Source organism: Diabrotica undecimpunctata, chromosome 3, assembly GCF_040954645.1.
Source record: "Diabrotica undecimpunctata isolate CICGRU chromosome 3, icDiaUnde3, whole genome shotgun sequence".
Lineage (NCBI taxonomy): Eukaryota > Metazoa > Arthropoda > Insecta > Coleoptera > Chrysomelidae > Diabrotica > Diabrotica undecimpunctata.
Window position 1 is genome coordinate 20,956,017 of NC_092805.1, and position 27,278 is coordinate 20,983,294.

Genomic DNA, 27,278 nt, shown 5'->3' on the forward strand with positions numbered 1-27,278 from the left:
GATTCAATCCTTCATTGTTAGTAAGTTGTTATTAATTATGTTTCTCTTTCTGCTATGTCTTACCTATAGAATTACATATGTAATGATTGTGCAGATTGACTCCCAAACAAATTTGTAACATGCGTATATAGAAGTGCAACTTCCACCGGCAGTCCCACTGGACTGTCACACCTGTTTTTTTTTAAGTTGTTATGAATTCCGACTATACAAATAGTTTTTTATAAATAATATTATAATTATTCAACTAATGCCTTATGAAAAATTATCAAAGTTAATCTATAAAATCTACAAAAAAAAATAATGAATGTTAAAAAATATTTTATTTTTATATGGGCGCCCCTCAAAATATGGCGGCCGGGCGGTCGCCGAGCTTTACCACCCCTTTATCTGGCGCTGGTGTTAGCTACAGTGTATAGATGTGAGATCAAATAAAAGGACACCATACAATTAAGGTCTTGGAATTTTAGTATTATTTGGTAATTTAAGTCAAAGAAGAATTGATAATTGGTCAACTGTGAGCAGATTTCAGTGGTATAAACACAGCTTAAATGTTTAATAAAAAAATATACACCTGAATTCGGAACTATTTTAGAAAATTAAATAAATTGTTCGTAGAGGACTTTGAAGTACTTATTCGAACTTTGACAGTGATTTGACGTATTATGTTGTGTAGTTAATTTTATAAAACTCTTTATAAAACCTTTATTTCTTTTGCCATTGTCTCACAAAACATTTTTTTTACAATCCTGTTTTGTTTATAAAATTACCGACAAGTATTTGTTGTTATTTATAATGATAAAAAGCGATAAAAACCTATTAACAATGCCAGACGGATCCCTACCACATTAATAAAAAATCAACGGCAATAAAGATCGCGATCGCAATTAAATGGTAAGTTGTTTTAGTCCTTCGTTTGAAAATGGTGCTGTCGCTTGATCGGTGGGTTGGAAAAGTAGCCGTAGTTACTGGTGCCAGTGCTGGAATAGGAGCGGCAACATGTGAACTCTTGGTTAAAGAAGGGATTAAGGTAAGATATGTTACCTTGTATTAATTAGATTATTTGAAAGTATCATCCTTGATATATAAAGCCAGTAGAAATGTAACATAGTTCATTTGTAACTGTAAGTCATTTAGTAGTTTACTGGTTGCACCATTGCTCCAAAATAATGCTCCCTATAGACGTTATCTTTGTTCAATTCTTCAAAATCTATTAAATGACGAAAAAAATTGTTAACGCGCTTAGTTCAAACTGTACTCTACAAAAATTAATAAAAAAGTTATTATTTATTACAAAATTGTCAAATAACAGTCGATCTCGAATCTATCTTTTGTGTTAAAGTCGAGTTTGTAGAGGACTATAACATAAAATCACGTAGGAAAATGTTTGTTCGGTGTCGTTGATTCTAGACTATCGATCTCTTTCTTAAGTGCTAGTACAAATACTTTTACTAGTTATTATTATAAACTAATTAGAAATGTATGTTCACTTGCAATTAAATTTAATGAGCTGCAGTAATTTTATTAGTAAGTAATTCCAAGGCTTTGTTGAGTAGGTCAAATTAGTTTCATAACCAAATTTTTGATTATTATCTTTGTGACCTCCGCGTGCAGTTAAAAGAACCTTATAAACTTTACGCAATTTATAAATAATTATTATCAGGTACGTATCTGTGTAAGCAAATTGTATTAACGAAAACTTTTTTAGTATTTTTCTGACTTGTTTGTCTTATTTTACTTCTATGATTTATATCTACATTACTCCAGTCGTCAAAGACGAAAATGTCACTAAACCTCTAGTCCGGTAAAATAAGGTTGCAACCTCGGAATGAAAGATAATAAGCTGAAAATTTGCATACGTCTTTATTTTGATGGTATAAAACTTACCTCAAAAGTCTCATATAATCACGTGTCCGCGACTTAAGATATTTAAGGTCAAAGGTCACGAAAATGAGTTTTCTGCAAATATCTCGTTTCCCTTACACTTTATGGCATTTAAGGTGGTAAGAAAAATTGTAGAATGGAAAATTCTCTTCAATTTTTGTCTGAAGTACTTTTATGTACCTTCAACCCTTCTTAAGATAGAGCGCAAAGAGTGGGGGACTGCTTACCTGTGTATACGGTAACGCGAAGTTAGCCAGGAGGATTCAATAAATAATAAGTTATATAGTTAATTATTCAATTAAAATACTATTATTATCATTAAATTTTTATTATTTATTATTTAATAAACTATATTTATAGATATTAATTATAAAGTATATATTTTTTATATAATATTTATTTTATTTTTAACAAACATACAATATTAAATGAAATATTTCAAATGAACTTTAATGATATTTTTAACAGCTGTATATACGATAAATTAAGATCAAGTGCAGAATTCAGCAATAATCATTTTTATATTTAATTAAATACTGAAAAAATCGTATTTATTATTTTTTTAAATTATATATTTATTTATTAATCCAATAATCGATTTATTAAAGTTAAAAATATAATATATATTCTTTTATTATGTATGGTTAATAGTTTTGTATTAATTTTCTTCTTCATCGTCTTCTTCTTCTTCTTCTTCTTCTTCCTCTGACTGCTCAATATCGGATTCATTATCATCATTCTCGTTTATTAAAGTATCAGAATAAAAATATTCAAGAATATCAGGTGCATATTCACTTTCTTCATTGAAATCATCTGAAGTTGATGAAGCGTTTAGACATGATTGTCCATTACACTGCCCACAAATTAAAGTACATTGCAATCCTGATTTCCTGCATCCGCAATTAGAACCACAACCTTTCTTGCAATTGCAAAATATTGTATTAAGCAGTTCTTCTGGTGCTGGCGGTAATAATGTTGTTATTGGTTCCAGAAATTCATTTTGCATTACCCAGCCGAATTCTTAGGGTTCTAAATCATTTCCCAACCAAATTTGGGTCTGATAATAGACACGAATGATATGCTGATGAGCTGCTGCACTTGAAGGTGGAAGACTTGATGACTGCACTGGTTTGTTGAGTCTTGTTGATTTGATGAACTGGGTGTATCGAAAAGAGTCTATATCGTCTTCTGATGTTGGAGCATTATACGCTGCTAAGAAAATACGTACTCCATTTTCAAATAATTCTTGTACAGAGCAGTTTTTTTGATGAAATAGTTGAGGTGACTGATCTAATTGGTGATTTCTTTGGAACATTTTAATAAACGATATTTTACCTTTCCTATAAATCGCAGAAGTCGTATCACATCCACTAAACGCGTGTAAAAATAAGATATGTTTCTTAGAATGAAGGTATTTATCAAAACTTTTCGATGAATATAATTTTGTCTCCGCATTACCCTTACCAATTTTTTTAAAAAAAATTTCTTGTTGATGTGATTGAGCTCGTCCTATCAAGATAACTAGCAAATCAATATCTTCTCCTACAATAACGGAAGTTTTTCCTACATGTTCAGACTCTGCAATAGCTGTTTCTACAATGAGAACATCAGCATCATCTCTGGCTTATTTTGTAGTGATATTAACAGCTTTTAATTTGTCGATAAGCATGTCTATAAAGATTTTTTTATTAGATGTGTTCGATAAAAATTGTTCTTGGCTGATAGGCACATTCATTGTTTCATCAAAACGGAGTTCGTAAGATTTTAAAATACCGGCAGTTCTTCTTAGTTTTTCCATTGCTTTAATGTTCTTAGTGTGGTCTGAGTAACCATCAAATACAACAACGATACCTGAGCCATAATGTGTTTGTAAATATCTGACGTATTTATGTAAAATATTACAGAAAGTATCATCTTTATTCCATACAACGCGGTGCAAAAGAAATCCACCATCGATAATATATGTTGTAGTGATTTCGTCCAGTTCAATATCAATAGGAGTCATACTTTTATATAGTGATACCGTCATTTCTTTCAATACTTGCAGTTTTTAATGTTTGTAAGCCACGCACAACACTCACAAAGACACCTTCTGATATTAACTTGTTACAAATAAAACACAAATCAGCCATTGCAATTAAAAATATTCACTCAAAATTATACGTCTGTCGATGCTAAGATGTCGTTTTCAACTGAACGATAAAATAATTTTTTTTTCGGTAAAGAAATACTAACGCAGAGAAATAGCTCTACCCTACCATTCCCATCATCAAGTGAAATATCCCTCCACCGCTATTGTGCGTATACATCTTCTTCTTCATGTGCCTTGTCCGTTCCGAACGTTGGCAATCAACATGGCTATTCTGACTTTGTTTACGGCAGATCTGAATAGTTCAGCAGATGATAATCCGAACCATTGGCGCAAGTTTTGGAGCCACGAGTGTCTTCTCCTCCCTGGACCCCTTCTGCTGTCCTATACATAGAAGTCCCAAACTCATTCGCCACGGTGTGTAGAAAGTCATATTAAAAAAACACCGGTTAGGTCATATATAACAAAGGAGCATCTGCTACAGCTTCGCAGAAACAGCAACCGCCGTACAAGAGATTTGTATTTCGATATATTCGTAGTAATATGGACGAAAAGTATTTTATTTAATATTGGATGTTTGTTAAAAATAAAATAAATATTATATAAAAAATATATATTTTATAATTAATATCTGTAAATATAGTTTATTAAATAATAAATAATAAAAATTTAATGATAATAATAACATTTTAAGTGAATAATTAACTATATAACTTATTATTTATTGAATCCTACTGGCTGACTTCGCGTTACCGTATACACAGGTAAGCGGTCCCCCACTCTTTGCGCTCTATCTTAAGAAGAGTTGAAGGTACATAAAAGTACTTCAGACAAAAATTGAAGAGAATTTTCCATTCTACAATTTTTCTTACCATCTTAAATGTCATAAAGTGTAAGGGAAACGAGATATTTTCAGAAAACTCATTTTCGTGACCTTTGACCTTAAATATCTTAAGTCGCAGACACGTGATTATATGAAACTTTTGAGGTAAGTTTTATACCATCAAAATAAAGACGTATGCAAATTTTCAGCTTATTTTCTTTCATTCCGAGGTTTGCCCCCTTTTTTGCCTAATTTTACTGGATTACTCTAAAAATCATACGAAAAAGCTGAATTTTGCCAAGCATATTATTTTTGGGACCCCAAAAAAAGATGCAAAATAGTTTAACACTTTTACCCCAGGGCTTCCTCCTAAAACCCCCCTCGCAGGGGGGTAAAATCACAAACAAATCAATTTACTAGGAATCTGTACACCGTAGAAAAAAATGTTTCAAATAAAAAATGTAGCTGACATAATTTCCAACAAAAATGCTTATAAACATTTTTTGTGTAGAATGAACCGTTCTTTTAGAAACTCTGCTTGAAGCGACCGTCAACTTTGCATGACAGTTACGCCCACGAAATCAATGTTCAATAAAATTTGTATCAGCTCGACGATAAAAACTCGATATCTTTTGATTCAAGTGATCTATCGACAAAAATCAAGATGCGTTTTAATGGTAAAGAGTTAAGCTTTCGTATGCAGTTTTTTGTGTTTTACCGCAATTAAACTCAGATTTTATATAGGTATTTGATAAATAATCGTGGTCCGATTTTTGCCATTTTTTATTATTCTCACGAGATCAATTCAATCTTTCCCTTTCATTGACTGGCCACTATAAAGTTTCGATTACTAGAGCCTAAACTTTAAAATCTATAGCATGAAATTTTAGTTTTGAGTTTTGGCAACAAATGTGAGTCATTTGAAATATGCTTGAAAAAAAAAACCGCTGGATTTAAACTTTCACACAACAAACGATCTAAAACATTTTAAACCTATTTTTTAAATTTCACTAGTACGTTTTTCAAAAGAACAAAACTTCTGCAATAAACTACTCCTAAAATCGCCTTCTTAAATGCATTTGTCGTGACGTGTGATCATTTGTAATGTAAAGCATTAAATTCTGCGTTTTTTATTCATATTTCAAATGGCTTATATTTGTTACCACAACCCAAAATTGAAATTTTATGTATTAGTTTTTAAAAATTGATCCCTATAAATGAAAATTTTACTACAACTGGTCAATGAAAGTGTTCAATTTTATTGATCTCAAGAGAATTATAAAAAATGGCAAAAATCGCGCCACGTTAATTTATTTAACACCTTTATATAAACTGAGTTTATTCTCGGCAAAATACAAAAACTGCATACGAAAGCTGCACTCTTTGCCCTTAAAAGACATCTTGAGTTTTGTCGATAGGACATTTAGATCAAAAGATATCGAATTTTTACCGTCAAGCTGATACAAATTTTATTGAACATTGATTTCGCGAGCGTAACTGACATGCAAAATCGACGGTCGCTCCAAGCGTTATTCTAAGAGAACAGTTCATCCTACACAAAAAATGCTTATAAACATTTTTGTTTAAAATTATCTCAGCTACATTTTTTATCTGAATCATTTTTTTCTACAGTGTACAGATTCTTGGTAAATCGATTTTTTTGCGTTTTTACCCCCCTGCCAGGGCGTTTTTAGGAGGAAGCTCCGGGTTAAAAGTAGTAAACTTTTTTGCATCTTCTTTAAGGTTCCAAAATTATTAATATAATTAACATAAATATTCTCTGCAAAATTCAGCTTGTTCGTATGATAACTGACCCCATATAGTATATTTCACGAGATTACACTAACTATATCTTCTTCTTCTTCTTCTTCTATTGGTGCTACAACCCTTTGTGAGTCTTGGCCTTCTTAACAATGTTATTCCATTCTGCCCTGTCGGATACTTTCCTTTGCCACTGCCTGATGTTCATGGTTTTAAGATCCCTCTCTACGTCGTCTATCCATCTTTTACGGGGCTCTCCTCTTGTTCTATTTCCTTGGGGCTTCCATCTCTGGACTACTTTTAGAGCTCGATTATCTGGAATTCTTTCTAGGTGACCAAGCCAGTTTAGACTTTGTGACTTTGCAAATCTAACAATATCTGCGCTCTGCATTAGTTCATCCAGCTCGTGGTTCATTTTAATTATCCACGAACCATCGCTGCATTGGGTTGGTCCAAATATCTTCCTTAGTATTTTGCGCTCAAATATTCTCAGTTGATTTTCATCAGTGATTGAGAGGGTCCACGTTTCACATCCATATGTGACCACTGGTCTAATTACTGTTTTGTAAATTCTAAACTTAGACTCACGATTCAGTAACTTACTTTTCATTAAGTCTTTATATGCATAAAAGCACTTATTACCGCTAAGAATCCGTACTTTTATTTCTTGACTGATGTTGTTGTCATTTATTATTGATCCTAGGTAGGAAAAAAAGGAGGCATATTTGTAGATATGGTTGTCTACCTTCAGATTCTCATGTTGATTCTATTTTGTGCACTCCATATATTTTGTTTTGCTTTCATTTATATATAGACCAAACGTAACAGCTTCTCGTTTCAGTTCTATAACTTTTTCGCTTAATTCCCTTTTGTCGCGGCTTATTATGGCAACATCATCCGCATATGCGCATATTTGCATTGATCTTGTATTAATACAGCCGTTTATATCCAGTTTTCTAACAACAGCTTCTAAAGTTAGATTAAAAAGTGTTGTTGATAAGGCATCACCTTGTCTAACTCCATTTTCAATATCAAAGGCCTGCGTCATATCTCCATCTCTTCTCACCATAGCTTTGGAACCCTCCAGAGTCATTCGTATAATTTTAATCAACTTATTGGGTATCTCTAACATAGATAGTTGCTTTAACATCTTTTGTCTATCTACTCCATCAAACGCCTGTTTGAAATCGATATACAAGTTGTAAATAGGTATGTTATATTCAACACATTTTTCATGTATACATATATATGTATTTGGTCTATAGTTGACCTCTTTGGTCTGAAGCCACATTGGTATTCACCAATCATCTTCTCCGAAAACGATTCCAGGCGGCTGTATATAATTCCTGATAATATTTTGTAGACGACATTTAAAACTGTTATGGCCCTATAATTTTTGCAGAGTCGTTTGTCTCCCCCTTTGTACATAGGAAGTATGATTCCTACTTTCCAATCTTCTGGGATGACTTCTAGTGTCCATATGCGGTCGATTATTTTATGGATACACCTTCATAGCGCATGTCCACCCTTCTTTATCAGTTCTACAGTTATTCCATCTGTGCCAGGTGCTTTGTTATTTTTTAGATGTTTTATGACGTTTATCGTTTCTTCCAATGTTGGTTGCTCGACTAGTTGTTCTGCTGTATGGTGAATTATTTCTTTATCTTCATTTTGTTCTTTTTCTGGGTTTAACAGCTCTTGAAAACGCTCCTTCCACCTTTTTATTATTTCCTCTTTCTCGCTGATAATTGCCCCATTTTTGTCCTTGCAAACTGTTGATCTTGCCATGTATCCTTGGGTGTATTGCTTGGTTTCCTTGTAAAATTTTCTAGTCTCCCTTCTGTTATTATAATCTGTAATTTGTTGTATTTTTCTATTCAACATTTCTCTCTTTTTCCTTCTACATATTTTCTTTGCATCTTTTCTGAGTTCTTCATATGCCCTTCTATTCAATCAGGTATCCCTTTATAGACTTTTATGTCTAGCTATATTTTTGCTATTTATTACTTTTTGGCAATCTTGGTCAAACCATTCCTCATTTATTTAGCTTGAGGTTTCAAATGGCTTATATTTGTTATCACAACTCAAAATTGAAATTTCATGTCATAGATTTTAAAGATTGATCCCTAAAAATGAAAATTTTTCTACAACTGGTCAATGAAAGTGTTCAATTTTATTGATCTCAAGAGAATTGTAAAAAATGGCAAACATCGCGCCACGTTAATTTATTTAACACCTTTATAAAAACTGAGTTTATTCTCGGCAAAATACAAAAACTGCATACGAAAGCTGCACTCTTTGACCTTAAAAGACATCTTGAGTTTTCTCGATAGGACATTTGGATCAAAAGATATCGAGTTTTTACCGTCGAGCTGATACAAATTTTATTGAACATTAATTTCGCGCGAGTAACTGACATGCAAAATCGACATCGTTTCAAGCGTTATTCTAAGAGAACGGTTCATTCTACACAAAAATGCTTATAAACAATTTTGTTTAAAATTATCTCGGCTACATTTTTTATCTAAATCATTTTTTTATACGGTGTGCAGATTCTTGGTAAATCTCAAAATTAATATTCTCTGCAAAATTCAACTTGTTCGTATGAGTTTTAGGGGTCAGTTCTCTGACGACTGGACTACATAGTAGGATTTAAATAAAAGTCCATTCAGTGAATTTACACGAGTTTTGGATTAAATAAATAAACAAGCATTTAAATGACCACATTATTGTATATAGGATATTTCACGACATCACACTAGCTATATATCAGAAACTATTTAAACGATATTTATGGAATTTGGTTTATGTAGATTACAAGATATGACGAACTTTAAGAAAATTATGTTGACAGACTTGCCACTTCCGGTTATACCGGAAGTGAACAGCAACTTTGTTACTTTAAATAGAACATTCTGTATAATATTGCATTTTTAGATTCTGCCTAAGATTATAGATAAAATTAGTAGAATGACTGTAGTAGAAGTTAAACCTTGACAATTTTTAGTTATTTATCTTTTTTTCAAAAATTTGACCGGTAGAGACAAACATGTCAAAGTTAATATCTCAGCCATTTATAACATCTTGAAAACCTTTGCATACAAAGAGTAGGTAACGTTCTTTCAGGAATTTACTTCGAAATTAAATTTCTAAATACAGAGTGTTCACAAATGATTTTTTTATACTTCAAACTACAGTATGTCAATAATTTTAAATGAAACGCTCTGTATTTTATAATTTTAGTGAAAAAAGACTTATCAAAGACTTACAAGATGTATACACATATTATAGAATACACAGATTTAAAAAAAAATTAACCCAAACCCCCAGCCAAAAACATCGGAATTTTTCTTCTGTTGAATTTAATTTTACTTTGTGAATTTTACACCCAAATACCACTTTCAAACCTAAAAACTTTAGATAAGATTTATCACATTAAAATTGAACTAATTTGCCTGGTTATTTAGTATATATAATAAATTTAAATAACATTACTAAATTAATTAAAATTATTGAAATGGAGCAGAAAATGATATAATTAGTTTTGTTATTCAGTTGTGTTTTGTTTATGCCGATATATGGATGGTAAATAAAACACTTTTCTTTGTTTTTATAAAATTTATTTACATACCTACTCGCCAAATTATTTTTAAAACCACTGATTGTTTATGTAAAATATTTCAAGTTCATGGCTATTCGTTGTCATTTTGCAACGGCTTGATATAACGTCCCCACATCCGATTGCTTATCTCACGATTTTTCGGTGGTAACATTTAACTTACGATTTATAAAATTGTATACATTAACAATGAACATTACACAAACCCGTTCAATTTCAAGTTGAATATTCCCTATTTGGAACATTCAATAGTATTATCAGAAGGTTGTATACACTTTTGTCTTCAAGCTCGTAGTGTTGTTTATCTGGGGGTTGTAATGTATAGCCAATGCATTAATCAGGGAACAGTAATTTTTTTGTCATAATTTTGTGACTTGTTTTCAACTAGCTTTTGGCCTCTGAATTCAAATTTTTTCACTTAACGTCCCAATATATTTGAGGAGGTGTCAATCAAAATCAATCATGTCCATAAAAATCAAAAAATGAGTTAGCAGCTGTTTCATAATATAAAGAGTGAATCCTATTCTATGGTGTTTTCGGTTTCGGTTAAAAAAAATCATGTCCTGTTTAAAATGAATACACAATATTAGGTTCCCAAATCAAATGAAATCATGTCCACAGTTGGTTTCAATCATACCACCACATGTCCATTCAGCTAATAGGAGTGCCCCGATTTGGTCACATGATTTGACCATGTCAACACATTGTCTGTGTTTTCCCTCTAGGTTATGTCGATAGCGAGTATTGAGTTTGTATTGCACTGTGGTTTAATTTAAATATTATTATAGTAGTTTTTATTAAATAAAATTGAAATTTTCCATGGATGAAGAAAACTTAGTGAGAGTGGGCGATGCCAATGAAGGATCTCGTAAAAATAAAAAGACTGTGGATAAAAAAACTAGAGCCAAGCTTAAGCGATACAGTACTCCCGTGGGATGTCGTGTGTTTGTTCCATGTAAACACATGAACAAAGGTATGAAATGTGCATTAGTTAGGCCTATAGATGCTATTTTTGTTCGAAATATCCTCTACAAAATACCTGACAAAAATACGCAAGATAACACCATTGCCAGTTGGATAAATCAACGTAACATAAAGCGGCGAAGGCCTAGGCCTACCTCTGAAAAATCAAAGGCTAAAAGTTTTAGTGTACAATATTCTATACTTTCATCAACCGGTAAAGTTATACCTGTGTGTAGGAAACATTTCATGCATATTACCATGGTGAAGGGAACAAGATTGACTAATATTTCTAAAAAGGTGAAAGAGGGAAAAGCTGTTAAGGATCAGAGGGGTGGCGATAGGAAGAGTCACAAATCTGCTGCGAACAAGGAATCTGCCTTTTTTTGAGAAATTTAAGAGGAAAAGAAAGCCACTATAATCGAAAAAAAATCGAAAAGGATTTATCTTGGTGCAGACTTAAACATTAAGAAGTTGTGGCTAATATACAATGATTCTGTACTTGATAATCTTAAAGTTAAGAAATCTATGTTTAGGAGAGTTTTCAATGAATTATTTATCGGATCATCACCAGCTTCTGACGTTTGCAGTACATGCAATAAAATAGATCTTCAGCTGAAAATTGAGAAGGCTAAACCTGTGAAAGACTTGGTAGTGGTCAACCAATTTATGATGGAGAAAAGAATACACAGATTAAGAGCTAATGCTTTTTATGGGCACTTAAAGGAAAACAAAGAAAATGAGGTTACTTTCTGTTTTGATCTCCAGCAAATTCAAGCACTTCCCAAAACTCCTATTCAAGACGCGTTCTACAAAAGACAATTAAGTTTTTACTCTTTTTGCATTGTAGCATCAAACGCACAAAACCCCATATTTTACGTATGGACTGAAGAACTTGCAGGAAGGGGTGCGACCGTTTCATCTGCACTTATAAATTTCTTGAACTCCGCTAATTTTTCAAATGTAACAAGACTGAATCTGTTCTGTGAGGGGTGTGCCGGTCAAAACAAAAACAATGCCGTTGTTCACACATTAGTGTATTACTTAGGATCAGTGCAAAATGCTTTAGAGGAGATTGTTCTAACATACCCTGTTCGCGGGCATAGCTTCCTCCCCGCTGATCGGGTGTTCGGAAGGGTTGAAAAGTTACTCAGGAAGCAGCCTACCATTGCAACAAAGGAAGAGTACTACAATGTATATAGTTCTGTTGGAGAAGTACGGAAACTTGGAGAGGATTGGGGATTGATTGATGCTAAAAGTTTGGCTACACGATTTAAAAACATTGAAATGATATCTGAAAAGAAGAGGATTTTTGTGAGCAAAGAGAAAGCTGTCAACCGCAATGGACAAGAACTTACTGTTGTCAAAGTAAAATCGGCACAGAATTTTAGGTTTGAAAGTGATTTTGAAACCTACAATAAGCCTCAAAAAAAGGCTGGCATTCTGCAAGGTCGTTCTCAACTCCTGTAGAGTCACTTCCACTGAGCAATATAGTGAAAGCAGCTAAGAAGAAGGACGTGGAGACGTTACTTGTGAAAATGTATGGTGATGACATATGACAATGGTGTCAGAAACATGACTTTTTATCTTGGTATAAGACCATAATAGTGGAAGCAAGGACGACGATATTGCTGCTGACGAAGTGGACGAATCCTGTGATTGTCTAGAACCTGACATTGGACTACACATTTAAACATTTATATTTTGTGGAAAGTGTCGTTGGTAAATGTTAGCCATTTTTCAAGATATTTTTTGTATCAATACAATAGATATTTTAAGTAGTCTAAGAGTTTTTTTATCAACCCCTTCTATCAACGTCCATGAAGTCCAATCAAATAAGAACATGTCCTTTTTTTAAAATGTATTTACAGGTTTATTTATACCTTCAGATTTGAAATATTTACTAAGAGTCAGTTAATTTCAATAAATAAAATGATATATGCTAATTTATCCGATTTTTCATGTAAGGTTATTTACTAATACGTTTTTTGCGATTTCCCTAAAACTTCTTAAGGTGGACATGATTGATTTTGATTGACACCTCCTCATTTATAATCTGTAGTATAATTACAATAATTAAATTGTCTGGACAGTATTTAACAATATAAATATTATTAAATAAAAAACGTCTAGTAGAAAATTGCCCATTGTATACTTGGGACTAGAACTTTTTAGTCGCCGCGACTTTACAATCGAGTGGGATACTGCTTAGTACAAAATGGCTAATTGTTTGAACATTTGTTATAGTTTTATGTCTAGAAATTATCATTAATTATTTTTAAGAAGGATCACAGTAAAACTATATTGAAATTCTTTGAATCGTTGTATAACCTGGAATTAAATTGGATAGTATTATAATATCTTACGTTAAATAAAAATCTGGTTGTGCTCGCGCTATTGCCTGAATACATTATTGCGATTTTTCATGAACTGAGTACATTTTTCATCAACTTAATGCTTTGTAAACAATATAAATTCTTGTTAACAAAGTATCATTTATTGTTTACTAGTAGTAGTAGTATTTGTGAAAATTTGATGTTTATAATTTAATCATAAATTAAAAATATTGACAATTCAAATATTGCCAAATATCAGAATCATTAATATGACCAAACGCAATATGTCATACACATTCTTGTACAGCGTGTGGCCTGACTTTAAGGGGTGGCCTGAAAAATGTATTATATTTTTGCAAAATTTTGGAGTAAGCTTAATTCGTAGAACAATTTTAACGTTTGTTTTTAATACAGATTTCAGTCCTCTACAAATAGTTCCTTATGACTTTTGATGTAAAATAATTAGGGAAGCAGGAATTCAACAATTTAGAATTTCCCATTGAGTTTTCTATGGCCCGTTGGGCGATTCACCACCCGATATATATATATATATATATATATATATATATATATATATATATATATATATATTATATATATATATATATATATATATATATATATATATATATTGTAACCGGCTTATTATAATTTTTAGGTGGTTGGTTTGGCTCGACGAAAGAATCTCCTAGATGCCCTTGCAGAAAAACTTAAATGTCTCAAAGGCAGTTTTCATGGTATCCAAACTGATCTGACGAAAGAAGAGGAAATTTTAGCTGCCTTTAAAGAAATCAAACAAACTTTTGGACCCGTTCATATTGTTATTAATAATGCTGGTATTTGTAATAATTCTACACTTTGTTATGGAAAGACTGAATTGTGGAAAGAAATGCTGGATATTAATATATTGGGTCTCTTAATAGCAACAAGGGAGGCTGTTCAAAGTAAGTCGGGCATGGCCATATTTTGCTACTTTTAGACTTTTTTAGAAAATAAAATGTCTTTCGAGTTACGTGTGTATCAAGTTTGTGTTGTATTTTTATATGGGTGAGGCCTGACAAGCCTCACCCTTTAAATATGCATATGCTTAAATCTGCTATCATCATTGCTCGGGTGAACTGTATAAATGTTTCCCAATGCATCTGCTAAGTTATATTGCACTATCTACTAAGTTATTGTTATATTGCAATTTAAAATGACGAAAAACGAGAATATGTTTTTATGTCTTTTATTACAATTTGAAATATATATTATATATAAACCTTGTCTTGATAATAATAAACAGAACAAACAAATAATTATCTAATTTGCTGCAGTGGTTCTGAAGTTCAATATGTACTTACATTTCGGCGATTAAATTTGCTTATACCGGGTGGTCCAATAAGCCGATCTCTCTGCTATATATCAGGAACCATTGATGTTATAACTTTAGGAGAAAAAATTCCTTGGTAAAAGTGGCCAAGAGAAATCGCTGGAAATACCTTTCAAGTTTCTGGGTTAACCGCTAGGGGGCGTAACCTGTGAAAAAAACCAGTTTTTTGGGAAATATGCCCAATTATACCAAGTGTTAAATAAGTAAACTAAAAAGAGGCCTAAATTCTGCACAAAGTTGTTCAATTCCTTTTTTTTTGACGTGACAACGTCTTAAATTAGGTTGTGGCTCGGAGTCACTCATGAAAAAGTGTAACGCCCGCTCACGTCTGTTACAATGAGTCACCGAACGAGAGAGAGGCCCGCCGGACCGGCGAATGCCTTGCGTCTCTCTCCCACTCAAACATGATCGGTCCGCTGGTGCGATGCTATTTCTCCTATCATCGTCCTATCCTCAACAAAATCACTCAAATAGAAATTAGTTAAGTTTAAGTTTACATGTACAATGTTTTAGTAAACAAAATATATTTCTATAGTTAAAATTTGTGCAATTCTTATTTTCATTCAATTCCTTGTTCCTATTGTGCAATTTAATAATATTCATATCAATAAATATTCTACCGAGAAAAAGACGTTGTCACGTAAAATCTTCGCCCGTAAAACCGACTTTACAGGCAACCGATTTTTTTTTTAATAAAGGGTGGGGGAGAGTGGGAAACTATTTGTGGATAAATACCTATAACTTTGGTTTGGATCAACCGATTTTAACGAAATTAGTGTCATTAAAAAGAGTGTGGATGAATTAATTATCATCTACTATAAAATAATTGCATTTAGTTCTAATTGTCATAGGTAGAGGGTACTTTAGAATAGAAAAAATTAAAATTTGTTTTTCTTCAAAATATCTAATGGAAACTCCTATTTATTGTAAATTATAATGGAACTGGATTAAATTCGTAACAAAATGGCGCAAACCGCATGTTACTAACTTTTGTCGAACTCGAGATATGAATAAAAACGCATAAACATAAGTAAGTATAGTATTGACTCACCCTGTATTTTAAATTAAATTAAAAAATAAGTCAGTACGTACTTTCAAATTTTTTTTATAGCAGAAGAATCTTAATGTTAATACCTATTTTGACCATTGTTATTTCATATGAATAAAAATAGTTTTTTCGAAACTAAGTAGGTTACGACAATGAATTTGACGGGTAGCTTATATTGTTTATTTATTGACAGCAGTCAAAACATTGTTAAGAAGTGTTATATTATAATTCGAATTGAAGATTGCACTTTATTCAACATATATTAATATTGGTAATATTAGTAATTAATTATCAGTACTAATAATTGGTGATTAGTATATCAAATGAAGAATTGTATGATATGATTGGAGTTTATTTCGAATGTCACCAAAATGCCGCTATTGCCTCACGTATATATTCTGTAAGATATCCTGACAGGAGACATTATGGCAAAGAAGTATCTGAAAGAAAGTCAAGAAGATTAAGAGAAACTGGTAGTTTTCATCGTCCTTGTTTTAAACGACATAGTAGAGGTATGACCGAAGACAATTCAATCAATGTTCTTGTTTTAATTCAACAGGATCCACATATAAGTAGTCGACAAATCTCTATAGAATTAAACATACCCAAAACTACTGTTCTAAGGATTTTAAAACATCACAGGTTGGTTTTTCATATTATAAAGTGAACGTTTAGGTCAGAAGCTAGGAATTCCCTTTAAACTTTAGATTCAACTGTTATTTTAATATTCCGATAAAAACGGCAACACGGCGCTTTTATCCTTTTATCCGTTTCGTAAAAATACTTATGCACGATTTATCTTGTGAAACAGTTGTGGATTTTTCAAGATTTTTTGAGTTTTAGTAAATATAGTGGTTTCTTTTTCACCAATATTTGTTGTTCTATTTTTTAGACTGCATCCTTATCATGTAGTTCTTCACCAAGCTTTACATATTATGTCTACGCGCGAAAGATTACATCTTTGTGTGGACATTGAATTGGACATTAACTTTTAATGATCGAGATATTTGTATGATCTTTCACATATTTAATTTTAAGTTATAATAAAGGGTGAGTCAATACTATACTTACTTATGTTTATGCGTTTTTATTCATATCTCGAATTAGATAAAAGCTATCAACATGCGGTTTGCGCCATTTTGTTATGAATTTAATCCAGCTCCATTATAATTTACAATAAATAGGTGTTTCCATTAAACATTTTAAAGAAAAACAAATTTTAATTTTTTCTATTCTAAAGTACCCTCTACTCAACACAATTAAAACTAAATGCAATTGTTTTATAGTATATGTAAATTAAATCATCCACACTCTTTCTAGTGACACTAATTTGGTTAAAATCGGTTGATCCAAACCAAAGTTATGGGTATTTATCCACAAATACTTTCCCACTCTCCCCCAACCTTTATTTAAAAAAATAAAAAAAAGTACTTGAACAACTTTGTTGGGAATTTAGGCCTCTTTCTAGTGTACTTATTTAACACTTGGTATAATTGGGCATATTTCACAAAAAACTGATTTTCAAATTTTTCTTCACAGGTTATGCCCCCTAGCGGTTAACCCAGAAACTTGAAAGTTATTTCCAGCGATTTCTCTTGGCCACTTTTACTAAGGAATTTTTTCTCCTAAAGTTATGAACATGAATAGTTTCTGATATATAGCCGAGAGATCGCCTTATTGGACCACCCGGTATATAGATTTAGCCTAAAACTTTTTACGCCATCTATGTGATAAGTGCCAAAAGAATAAAACTAGCGAAACATGACACTGTAACAAGAGGTCCGTCTGCGTTACCATTGTTTAAAAAAGGCGTTACGTTACCATTTTTCTTGTTACTTCTCTTCAGGAACGACAACATAAAAAACTTCGGCATAGAACTATTTTTTTAGGATATTAAGATACAAATTTGGAAATTTGATATCAATATTAGGTATACTATCTATATAAATAGACTAGCCTTAAATAAATTCGACTTATAGACGTAACCCAAAATTGTTAACACACAATAAAATGTCGATTGTCTAAAAACAACATGGTTTGTTTATGAAATTTTATTTTGATAACCACGTCCAATCTTAAAGTCAAAATTATATCTACAAATTTGTGATTTTTATTACCTACTTAAATAATTCTCGCACAGGCGTTCTCTAGTTGAAATAGTTTTTTAGTTTATCTTTTGTCTGTTTAAGGTATGCTTGAAAATAACATCGAGGGTCACGTTATCCATATTAATAGTGTTCTGGGACACAAAGTACCCGATATGGTACCACTCAATATATACCCATCCACAAAATTCGCAGTTACAGCTTTAACTGATTCGTTAAAGTTTGAATTGAACTACAGGAACTCTAAAATTAAAGTAACTGTAAGTATTATTGTGAATTTAATTTTGTTAAATATTAAATTCAATGACATATATTTAAACATCCTGCAATGATTTCCGGACCATCAGCTTAATGAGCCACATTTTAAAGTTATTTGTAAAAACTATACATCAAAGGATATATAGACTATGCGAAGAAAAAATCGGCAATACACAGTTTGGTTTTCGGAACGTAGTGGGTACGAGAGAGGCTCTCTTTAGCATACAAGTGCTATTTTAACGATGTAGAGATGTAAATTGCGATATTTATGCATGCTTCATTGATGCACATTGTCACACGACAAGCTGATGAAGATATTAACAAATATTGGAATAAACACCTGTGATCAAAGAATTATTAGCAATCTTTACTGGAAACAAACATCGTCTACCCGTACAGAGGCAGGAGAATCCGATGATATCAAAATTAAACGTGGGGTCCGACAGGGATGTATACTATCACCCTTGCTGTTAAACATATACTCTGAGGAAATCTTTCAAGAAGCAATAGAGGATGTTGAAGCCAGAATTCGAATTAACGGAGAATGTATCAATAACATCAGATACGAGGATGCCACGGTGGTATTCGCTGACAGTTATGAAGCTCTCCAGGAGTTAATGAATAGAATCACAGAAGATATGGACTTTCACTGAACATTAAGAAAACAAAATGTGTGATGATCACTAAAAAAGAGACAGCAAATTGAAAGAATCGGTGTGAATGGTCAATAAATAGAAAGAGTAAAAACATACACCTACATTGGTACGAACGTCAATGAAAACTGGGACCAGTCCCTAAAAATAAAATGTAGGATAGAGAAAGAAAGATCTGCATATCAAAAAGAGGAAAAAGAAATAGTTTCCAATCAAGGGAAATGTCACAAAAGAAATAAATATAAAGGACAAATATGAATGAAAAATAATAAGTAAGAAGTGACCAAGGCAACTAACGAACTAAGTACCGAATACAAGAAATATAGATTACAGATCAATTAAAAGAAGACAAAATATATGGAAGCAAGCAAAAAACAAGAAAACAAAGAGGAGAACCGGATCAATGCTTCTAATATAAATAGACGCCCCATAAGCAGATTCACTAGCGTCGTAAAAACTATGAATCCCTACCACCTTTATTTCTTAGTAATATTATACCGAGGAATAGTTAAGTTATTAAGATGATTTAGTTCATCATGAAACTATAACCACTAAGTGTAAATATCTAAAGAAACTAATTAATCATATTTTTTACAACCAGAGTTGCTGCATTAAAATCTCTTGATAATACAAGCACTAATTAATCCTAGTAGATCGAAGATTTCTGCAATTAGAAATTGTATTTGGGATTATTTCAATACATATTTTGTACGTAAGCATGTTCAAGCTAGGATTCCACTGAAGTCCCAGAATTTTGGTGTTTTCATTTAAAACAATATAAAATGAAGAATTTAACAACCAAAAATAAAAATGATAGAAATCTTAACACACAGTTTCGCTTAAACTTGGGATGCCTCATGACCGGTGAGAAGATCAACCAAGCGGAGAAGCGGTTCCGTATGTGACCGTATTCAGATAATATGATAGAAGAGGTTGAGGTGAATTTTCCCTCCACAATATTCTTTAAAACCTCCGCTGAGACGCATTTAATAAAAATTGCCTATATATATTGGCAATATCTACTCAGACAACATATGAATGTTGACGAAAGTGAAGTAAATTTGATATGAGATCATCTTGAATTGTGGATCCCACCATGTATAGATTATTAACATAAACACCTGCGGAAGAAGCGCAGTTGTGAGACTTCCTTTCTTCACAATACCGTGATAAGAAAGGTGAAATTTCGGCCCTTGAGGATTATCTGATAATGATAATGTCATATGTCCAAAAAAAATGTACTGATGTCCATGAATTGGACATATATTCATTAAAATAGGGATTAAGATGAAATTTACGCTCAAGGTTATAAAACCGCTCGATTGCAACATCTTTAGACTTATTAAGTAAAGAATGTGCCCTTTTAGAGTAAGTTTTACCACAAATCTACCATCACTATTTCTCTGATAGATATCTCTAAAATGTGCCTCGCACTCACGTTATTCTGATGAAGTATGTTTGGAAGCATATCACTCTTCCAAGTTCCAGAATATTGCATAAAACACTATGAGAAAAATGTCATTGCACTGACTATGAAGGCAAATGAGAAATAGGACCAGAGATGGTCGAATCAAATCTAGTTTTTTGTAATATAGATTACTGCGGACCTAAGCTTACCTGACGTACGCCCACAAGCTCCCAGAAATGAGCTACTCTAATTAAAATATCAATCTAAGATGGGCTATGAAAGTCGAAATCAGACCGCCTTATTTGGGGTGGGGGGTATACGAAGTAAAGAGATGTCTATACGACCACTCGGAATTTGGTCACAGATATTATCATTGATAGGGCACATTAAAGACAATCCAAATTGATTATGAATGAACTCTGAACTGTAGTTTTGAATTTTATGTTTCATATTGTAGATGTTCATTTCAAATGAACAGACCAAGTGCATCTAGAACTTGCACCTTGACGGTAGAGAGTTATACAGTAGTACTTTTGAGCAACACTAGAAAGAGAAACATTGCAACTGAGTACTTGATGAGAAATAATATCACTGCTGCTGTTAGATGTATTATAATTATCAATATGTAAGATAGTACGATATTATTTCTGGCAACTTTTGCACATACCATATTTACAGGACTCACTGATATGGTTTGCATGTAAACAAAACACAGAGATAATTTCTTTATTTCATTAATACGTCTATGTAAATCTAACCTAAGAAACTGCATAGGTAGATTTTATGGTTTCCATTACAGAACACACACGAAACTGAAGCCTGATTGCTTGAATTAATGCACAGTTGCCCGATAGTTTGTATCTGTTATTTGGAGCTTGATGATGATTGCTTTTAAATTATGGTGGCTTGCTTATTCCCGCTGATTTCTCAATCTTCTCCAAAATATCCATCTTACTTTTTAGAAAGTCGAGAAACTCGTCCAAAGTGAGATTTTCTCGTTTCATTTTCTTCCGTTCATTCGCTATATCTGTATTAACTCTTTCTATCAGGATGTAAACGAGCAATGTGTCCCATTTTTCTCCCAGTGATTGAAGAAATCTTAAATTGCTAGATACACTATCAATAAGACTGCAAAATGAAGAAATATTTTCTTTTATTGGATTTAGATTGAAAATGTAGAAATGTACTTAAGATGAATATAAATAAGGAGTCTATTTGCGTACCTTTCACACAGAAGGTTCCATGCTACACAAAGGTTAGGAGCTGAAAATGTGAGTAAAATAAGATAACATGACCAAGTATTGAAATTTTTGAATATTGTTTATACTAGAATTTAAATTAATTATTGGAATTCAAGCCAGTTTTCGTAATTACTAAAAAATTTTCTCAGATAAATAGCCGAAACATCCGACCGCTGTGTGTTTTCAGATGATTGATCCTTGGCCGCAGAGCCTTCGTAATTGTAGAAAAATGGGAAAACTCAAATTCTTCACGATAGAAGTAGGAGTAAGAAGCCCTAAAGAGTACCGAGTCACTCTGATGAGTCTTGAAAGGACGAAATAATCATGCAAATTGTAGAAACATTATACGTGAAATCAAATCTTAACTGTCTTTTCTACATAACACCTAAGCCTGATTTACCACCAATCTCAAAAGAGGTTGTACGAATATTGGTGGTAAGATAATAATAATAAAATAGGAATATCGCTTACTATGTGTAGACAAACAAAAATATAAGCTTAAATGATGATTTATATAAATTGAAGCAAGGAAATAACACCACGATTTACTTAATAATTTAATAATTTCAGAGTATTAGTCCTGGAGCTACTGAAAGCGAATTTTTTGTCCGAAGTCAGATACCTTTAGACCACGACCAGGTCACAGCTTCAGTGGGAGAAGAACTACTCAAGCCGGAAGATGTGGCAGATGCGATTCATTACGTCTTATCGACTCCTCCACACGTTCAGGTACATTATTTTATACTTTTTTCTTGTTAGTACTTCCCTAATAACATCAAAAAACTTTTTCAAAGTCTATAAATGCTAAATATATACTAAATGACATAGAAATCCAAACACCCAGTTTAAATGATTTTATTTTAATAAAATTTGTGTTGCGCATTCTCCAACGCGCCTAGGCATGCTTCTGATCAGGTGGTCAATCTCCTCTTGTGGTATCTCCTTCCAGGCAACCACCAACTCCTCTCGAAGTGCTTGTAGAATCTGAGGAGGACGTTGCAAATTGAGCAATCTCCTACCCATCATATCCCACACGTGATCAATTGGGGATAAGTCGGGAGATCTTGGTGGCCATGCTAACAATGTGACATCATTATGTTGAAAGAAGTCTATTGTGACTCTTGCAACATGTGGTCGGGCATTATCTTGTTGGAAAGTTGGATTTGCCAGGGTGTCAAGATATTACCTCTGATGAAGATTAAAGGTGACCTGGAACCATAAGCTATAGCACCCCAAACCATAACTCCAAACAGTGTGATGAACATGTCTTTCAATAAAAAACTGTGGATTCCTCCTTTCACCACGTCGTCTTCTAACCCTCGCTCAACCATCGTGCATGCTTAAACAAAATCGAGACTCGTCACTAAAGACAATACTGTTCCATTCCTGATTCCAGAGTGACCGTTCTTTGCACCACTGAAGGCGATTACGGCGGTGTTCTGGAGTTAAAGGGAGGACCCAGTGTAGTCGGTATGAAAACAGGCTAAAACTTCTCATTCGTCGGTAAACACTTCGCATGCCAATAGGTCTTCCGTGTTCTGCACACCATTTATTTGCAATGGAGCTGGTAGTGGAGAAACGATCTCTCAAGGCCAATAATCTTGGGCGGCAATCTTCACGGTCTGCTGTTCTACGGCGGCGTCCAGTGCCCCTTGCTCTTTACGTACGGCCTTTTTGAAGCCATACCTGACAACACCTAACCACGGTGTCGTCACTTCTTTGCACTCTAACTGCAACTTCCCGAAAAGAAAGTCCAGCTTCCCGAAGTCCCATTATACGGCCCCTATCAAACTCACTAAGTTGACAAAATCGTACAGGTCTCCGTACTCTAGGCATCGTAACTAATCGTAAAGAATGTCAAGAACCCCAATCCGCCAAATTTGGATCTTTACTGCGACTGAAATATTCATTTTTAGATTGTTAGTGACTTTAAAAACAAAAAGTATAAAAACCGGAATCTTCAACTGATAAGGCTAAAAACTTTATCACTTGATTTTTTCAGTAAGATAAATACATTACACCAAATTTTATTGAAATAAAATCATTTAAACTGGGTGTTCGGATTTCAATGTCACTTAGTATACGTTTCTAGATTAAATTTTTTTCAATTTTCGAATATTTGTTTTGTAATAAAATCATTTTAAAGGGTATTTTTTAGAGGTATGGAACTCTTTGAAATGGAATAAAACAATTAATATTTAAATGGGAATAAGCCCATAATAGCACAATTAAAGGTTAAAGTACGTTTATTGACGATTCAATTTCCACTTCGGAAATCGTTCTCCTAAAAAGAATAAAACAAAGAATATATTTTAAATCGAAAGAAAATTTACTTTTTATTCGAAAAATATTCTTTTGGCACTATAATTTAAATATGAATTCTGGCATATGACCGCCATGGCTAGCTCTGACGTAGTCTAATCTGGAGGTCCAATTTTCGACGACTTTTTCCAACATTTCTAACTGTATATTGGCAATAATGGGGCAAATGTCCTCCAAGTGGTCAATCGTTTCAGGCTTATCAGCGTTGACTAGTGACTTCACATATCCCCACAGAAAATAGTCTAGCGGTGTTAAATCGCATGATCTTGGACGCCAATTTACGGGTCCGAAACGTGAAATTATGCAGGTACCAGACGTTTTCTTTAATAAATCAATTGTGGAACGAGCTAAGTGCCATGTTGTGCCGTATTGTTGAAGACACCGGTCCTGCAAAGCATATCTCAATCTATTGAGGAATGAAAAAATCAGTAATAATAGCTCTATAGCGGTAACCATTGACTGTAACGTTCTGGACAGCATGGTTTTCAATGAAGTACGGACCAATTATTCCACCAGTCAGTCTTCTTTTTTTTGTAGTTCCTTCTCCTATCGGAGGTTAACTATCATCACAGCTATACGTACCTTATTGGCGACTGCTCTAAAAAGATCTACTGAGCTGCAACTATACCACTCTCTTAGGTTTCTCAGCCAAGAAATTCTTCGTCTTCCTATGGATCTTTTACCCTTGATTTTACCTTGCATTATGAGCCTTAATATCTCATATTTCGCACCTCTGGTATTGTAGCCTAAATATTCCAGCTTCCTTGTTTTGATACGCTTTATGACCTCGCAATTCTTTTGTAGCCTTCTTAATACTTCTGCGTTTGTAACTCGTTGGGTCCATGGTAAAGGTCCTGTAGCTTCAATTATTGCACGAGTTGGATTTTGTTAGAATGCAAACCAAGATCTTTTCGCACAATCTTTCATAAAGTGGATGGACACATATTTAACTGGTGTACACGATGGCTGATAGACAGATTTGGGCCTTCCTCTATGCTACGCTCTACAACAGCAACAACTTCTTCTGTACGAAGTGTACTACGTCTTTTTGGACGCTTATTATCATTTAGAGTAAACGTGATGCGAAAATGTTCCATGATCAATCGAATTAATTTCTCTGATGGACCATTATACTGACCATGCGTGCGATACGTATTTCAAATAGAACTATGATTTTCAAAATAAATTTGCACAATTTAGAAGCGTGGTTCAGGCATCACTCTATTCATGCTGAAATGCCAAAAAAAACTTAACACAAATGACTTGACTTCTATCAAAATGGTGGTCGCCATTTAAAAAAGTGTTGCTAACTTAAATTTCCATACTTCTAAAAGGAACCTTTTCGTAAACCGTCTTACCGCTAAACATAATAACTGCTTCTGATATTATGTTTTTAACCTACTGTTTATAATTTTGGAATGTATTTATTATTATTATTTTTGGAGGTTCAGTCTGTTGGTATTTTACCTGTGTCATATATCGTGTTGAATAGTGCTGTTATTAAGTCTAGGCTTTTACTTTCGTTATCTACAATTAGTTTTAGTATTTCGACATTGATATTGTCTGGACCGGTGGCTTTTTCATCTTTCTGAGATTTTACTGCGTGAATCACTTCCTCTTTAGTTATTTCTGGGCCTTTTTCATTTATTCGATTATCTGTGGATGGTGGAGAACAAGGTCTATCGTCGTCAAAAAGAGTTTGTATATATTCTTTCCATCTCTCTAGTTTGTCTTCTGTACCCATAATTATTTCGTTATTATCATTTTTTAATATTGTTGCTTGTCTCTTTTTGTGTCTACCTGTCATTTCTTTTACTTTTTTATGAATATTAAAGGGGATTCCTAGAATTCGTATAATGAATTTCTTTCATCGAAAGTTTGCCTGAACTTTTCCTCATATTAAGAGACATCTACGGTCTTCAGGTGATATGAAACCAGCTGACCGATATAGTAGGGGAACAGAGGTTGATTTCATGTAGCCGGTACATATTTTGTTTGTAATAGGTTGTAATAGGTATATTTACTACTATGTATTTAAAATATTTTTAGGTTCAAGAGGTCACAATAAAACATGTTACTGAGAAAATTTGACTCAAAAATACCAACTACCATAACAATACATCTTGGGAAGACATTTTTCATAAAAAAAAATGAAAAATGGATTTTATTTTTTAATTTTCATAAAAATAAACGATTTTTTATACATAATTTGTAATTTACCGCCGTGTTTTAATAAATATTTCTATTGATGTGTTTTATTGTAAATGGCGTATTTCCTTCCCACCCAGAAAAGATTATGAAGATGAGAGCAAATTCAACAAGCTGCAATAAAAATATTTCTACTACATAAATAATCAGTAATACGAAAATCGTCTTTTCCAAAGTAGAAGTCGAAATGACAAAATAAATATATATTCAGCTAAAATTATTTTAATTTCTCTTTCTGTAAAGAATAAGCTGTTCCTCTTTCTTTTTAACAGCCCAACATTCAGTTCCATACATCATAGCCGGTTTTATCTGTAGAATTTTTCCTTCAGCTTCATTGAAATATTGCTATCACAACACTCACTTCTTTTCACTTCATCCATTAAACCCCCATTCTACTGCATGCATCTCGTATCTATTTTCCTATTACTCTGTAATACCAATCCTAGGCGCTTGAAACAATTACTTTTCACAAACATTTCGCCATCAAAAGATATCATTTTATTTGTAGTAACTCCATGTTTAAAAGAACAATGCAAATGCTCTACTTTTTGTCCTACTAAGTTTTCAAACTTTTTCCTCAATAGATTGTCTCCACTGTTTCAGTTTTTATCGCTGTCACTATTTCCTACTAACACTACACCATCAGCATACATTAAGCACCAGGGGATCTTACCCTGTAGTTTGGCTATTATCTGATCCAAAACTAATGAGAATAAATAAGCACTAAGCACTTAGCCTTGCTGTAATCATACTTTTACATACAATTTATCGGTCTCTCTCACATCTGTACTAACACTAGTTGTTACTACCTCTTACACGTCTCTCTAAATAACAGAAAGTCACCAGGAATTAACCTAATAACACCAAAATTGCTAAAATATTTGCCCAAAAAGGGCTTAGTAATTCTTACATATATATTTAACGCAATATTAAAGTGCAATTATTCGCCTTACAATCTAAAAATTACAGAAATACTTTTATTCCCGAAATAAGGAAGGATCCCACTAAAGTTTCATCCTATCGCTCTATCAGTCTGTTATCAACTATTTCCAAATTATTAGAAAAACTTCCAACTATTCAGCAATGCCACCGAATAACCCATAAAATCAACTACAAGCTTTTGATTAGGTTTAGCCTAAATGACTTCTAAATTAAACAAATATTACCACAATTCCGCAAGGCAGCGTCCTGGAA

The 27,278-nt window shown here is 33.0% G+C and overlaps 1 protein-coding gene across 1 annotated transcript; it reads left to right on the plus strand.

Moving 5' to 3' along the window:
- Positions 1 to 638: 638 nt before the first annotated feature.
- LOC140436552 (farnesol dehydrogenase-like) lies at positions 639 to 26,117 on the plus strand. The gene is made up of 5 exons (XM_072525461.1): positions 639 to 1,027; positions 14,128 to 14,413; positions 18,079 to 18,254; positions 22,125 to 22,283; positions 25,926 to 26,117. The coding sequence occupies exons 1-5, from the start codon at positions 920 to 922 to the stop codon at positions 25,965 to 25,967; spliced, it is 771 nt and encodes a 256-aa protein (XP_072381562.1). The 5' UTR covers positions 639 to 919; the 3' UTR covers positions 25,968 to 26,117.
- The last annotated feature ends 1,161 nt before the right edge of the window (positions 26,118 to 27,278 follow it).